Here is a 3,878-nt window from a genome sequence, read left to right as displayed (position 1 = left end):
CCTGAAAGTTGTTTTAGGACTATCCTGCACCCTGATCTTCAATTGGTGATACCCCGACCTTAAGTTAATCTTGGAGAAATACTTAGCACCCTACTATTGATCAAGCAAATCATATATCCTCGATAGTGGGTACGTTTTCTTGATCGTGACCTTGTTGAGTTGCCAATAGTCGATACACATCCTCGGTGACCCATCTTTCTTCCTTACAAAGAGAACCGGTGTGCCCCAAGGCGACACACTCGGCCGGATAATACCTTTCTCTAACAAATCCTTCAGCTACTCCTTTAGTTTCTTCAATTCTGTCAGTACCATTATGTAGGGTGGAATAGATATAGGTTGCATTCCTGGTATCACATCGATCACAAAATCAATCTCCTTGTCTGGTGGGATCCTAGGGAGCTCATCAGGAAATACCTCCGAAAATTCATTCACAACTGGCACAGACTCAAGAGTAGGTACCTCAGCATCAGTGTCCGTAACCCGAACCAAATGGTAAATACACCCCTTATTGATCATCTTCGTGGCCTTAAGGTAAGAAATAAACCTACCCTTCGGCACCACATCATCCCACTTCCATTCAATAACTGGCTCATTTGGAAATTCAAACCTGACGGTTCTGGTTCGGCAATCAAGTTTGGAAAAACATGAATAAAGCCAGTCCATTCCCATTATTACATCAAAATCAACCATCCCCAATTCAATGAGATCGGCCATGGTGTCCCAACCATGCACCGCGACAACATAATCTCCATAAGCCCACACAGCTATAATAGACTCACTAACCGAAGAAGATATAGATAATGGCTCATGGAGCTGTTTTGGTTCTATCCCAAATTCCATAGCTACATAAGGAGTGACATACGACAAAGTAGAACCTGGATGAATAAGAGCATATACATCTTGAGATTGGACAGTCAATATACATATGACAACATCTAGAGAAGCCTTTGAACTCTGGCGACCCCTCATAGCATAGAAGTAGCTAGCTGCTCCTGAACTTTGTGCACCACACTTAGCTACACCATGCTCTGCGTGTGCTGGAGTGCCTCGAGCTGGAGGAGGTGATGCGGATGTAGTAGCTGCAGAACTGACTGGCTGTGTCGTACCCTTGCCCATACTCTGGCGGGACGATCGGCAGTCCCTCTAAATGTGACCCCCTATACCGCACCCGTAGCATATGGGTAGGTCCATATAGCATACCCCTAAGTGTATCTTCCCACACATAGGGCATGGGGGCCTCCGCTGCTATTGGAATCTTCCACCAAGCCGAATCTGCTGGTAGGATCCCTTGTTGCCCTGACCGAGCATGAAACTACTCCACTACTGTGGACCGGGCCCTGATGGTTGTGCACTGACTGAAGACTGAGGAAAGGACTGGGATATCCCTGATGACCCTCCCCCAAATGTTGACCTAGCATCACCACCACCAGAAGAACCACCAAAGTTTCCCGTGGACCGGGCCTTATTTCTACCCTCTCGCTCCATTCTATTCTTCAATTTGCGGGTCTGTGTGGCTTGAGCAAACTCCACCATCTTCCTATAGTTCATATCAAAATTCAAGAATAGCTGTAGCATCCTCATTAACAACCTAGGGGCTGAGGCCCTGCACAAATAGGCGCACTCTAACCACCATAGTGGCTAACATGTAAATAACATACTTGGACAGACACACGAATCTCATATGGTACTCCCACACACTCATGTTGCCCTGTTTTAGGCTCTCAAACTCAGCGGCACGGGCTTCCTTAGTCTTGGCAGGCAAGAACTGATCAATGAATGCATCGGCAAACTCAATCCACGTCATCGGAGGGTTACGCTCCTCACGGGACTCCTCCCACATCTCAAACCAAGAATTGGCCACCTCTTTCAGGCGGTAGGAGGCCAACTCCACTGCCTCCGTCTCAGTAGCACGCATAACTCAGAGAGTCTTGTGCATCTCATCAATAAAGTCTCGGGGGTCCTCCTCAGGATCAGTACCTGAGAACACTGGAGGATCTAACTGAAGAAACTTGTTCACCCTGGAACAGACAGAATTCCCTTACTGGCTGGAGGAAGTAGGTGCAACATTCGATCTCTGGGCTTGGGAAGCCACTATCTGAGCCAACATCTATATGGCTCTCCTAAGGGCCCCATCAAAAACATCGGGACCGGAAGATGGGGCTAGAGGTGGAACTGGAATGTCAGTCTGGGTGGAATAGTTGCACCCTCAGTAGGAGTAGGGATTGGTGCAGTCTGAGCCGGAGTAGTAGAATCAGGCAGTGTAGTAGTTGGGGAAATATCCTTACCCCTCGGGTGCTCACCCGCATCATCAGGTATAGAATCAACCGCCACTCCTAGGGTGGCATTGGCTCCTTGGCCATTTATTGCTTTTTTCCTAGGCGCCATGTATTGAAAATTAGAGCAATGCACGTGTTAATGGAGGAACAGTCTTATAATCAGCTCTATCGCACGATCTAGAACATCAAAGAAGGGTGTTATTCCTAAATGCCCAAGTAGCCTCCTAATTATAGATGTGGTCGACAACACACAATAAAGGACTCTACTAGACATGGCTCCAAAACATCCTAGGATACTTTAAAACCTTAGGCTCTGATACCAAGTTTGTCATGCCCCGACATCGGGGAATGCAACCGGTGCTCAACTGAGATAACTCGGTCAAGCAAGCCTGCTAGATGTTTTCTACCCGACCATACCCATGAATAGAGTGGAGATGTATTCCAATAATTAAACAACGAGAGGATTTAATGAACAACACCAACTCTATTAACATTAGTTACGTCATTTATAATTCCCAGAGATACATTACACATTCATAATTCGAAATGGAACATGGGATACAAATACAACATTTCTAGTTTGACTTTCCAAAACCAAGATACAACCCACACCATGTCTACGGAGCCTCTAATGGATACAAAAGAGTAAGGTGATGGTGCCGGCAATAAGGCCCCGACAATATCTCAAAACGCTATACATAATAAACAAAAGATACAAGACCACGATGTGAGGTGGGGCTCACCAAGTCAGTTGAGAAGAGGGTGTACCACTATCACTGATACATGCAGCGCCCCCATAAAAAGGGGCGTTAGTACATATTTGTATAGTACGAGTATGTAAGACTAAAATTCCTCTCGAAGAATCGAGTAACAGTATAAGGAGAAACAACATAGAATCAATGAAAGCCTCAAACAATACAAAAGCATCAACTTAGGAGCAAGATAAGTTTTCAAGTAAATTTCAATATTTTAGGTTGGGAGATCTTTAGTACCGATATACCACCATGTTATTAGCACGGAGTTCGGTCATGGCCCGATCGGCTAAGGCGTGTCACCCCAAGATATCCAACCACAACACCATCATGTGTGCGGCATGGCATCCGATCTCAGCCCGATTGGCTAAGCCGTCTCACCACAACGTCGTGTGGGTCGACATCAGTTTCCGCTAGCAATCCTCTCATCTCAATTAAGGGGAATAATGTCAACACATCAATCTCATCCCATGTAAGGGGAATAATCTCAACACATCAATGCAAGGATTTACCCTTCAACCACTTCTACACCGACACGTGTAGTTTCAGGGTTAGGTTATTTCAACCTACCCTTCCTCGGTGACTAAACGATAATCCCAAAACTATTATTATACAAAGGATTTAAAGCTCATTTCATAATTTTTCACTCGAATTTTCATTTCATTGGCACTAGTGGCCACAAGTATAATTTCATAATCACTTCTTTCATTTTCAAGCATCATCATGGATTATCAGCAATAAGGGAATTTATAATCAAGATTTTAAGTTTATACATGAGCAATATGATTCAACAACCCCACACACTACCCCTTATTACCTACATTATTTCAACAACCCCACACACTACCCC

At 44.9% G+C, this 3,878-nt stretch overlaps 1 protein-coding gene across 1 annotated transcript; it reads right to left on the bottom strand.

The window, feature by feature from the left end:
* Positions 1-276: 276 nt before the first annotated feature.
* LOC138906015 (uncharacterized) lies at positions 277-1,116 on the bottom strand. The gene is made up of 2 exons (XM_070194533.1): positions 676-1,116; positions 277-414 (listed from the first exon to the last, which is right to left on the bottom strand). The coding sequence occupies exons 1-2, from the start codon at positions 1,114-1,116 to the stop codon at positions 277-279; spliced, it is 579 nt and encodes a 192-aa protein (XP_070050634.1).
* Positions 1,117-3,878: the final 2,762 nt, after the last annotated feature.

Source organism: Nicotiana tomentosiformis, chromosome 2, assembly GCF_000390325.3.
Source record: "Nicotiana tomentosiformis chromosome 2, ASM39032v3, whole genome shotgun sequence".
NCBI lineage: Eukaryota > Viridiplantae > Streptophyta > Magnoliopsida > Solanales > Solanaceae > Nicotiana > Nicotiana tomentosiformis.
The sequence above is the reverse complement of the archived record's forward strand: the minus strand, read 5'-3'. Positions and strand labels throughout refer to the sequence as shown.

Bases quoted from the DNA above. Each gene is read 5' to 3' on its own strand.
- LOC138906015 (XM_070194533.1), bottom strand. From the start codon at position 1,116: ATGGGCAAGGGTACGACACAGCCAGTCAGTTCTGCAGCTACTACATCC. The intron at 415-675 runs GTAATAATGGGA...GAATTTTCGGAG, and splicing joins TGGGGATGGTTGATTTTGAT to GTATTTCCTGATGAGCTCCC.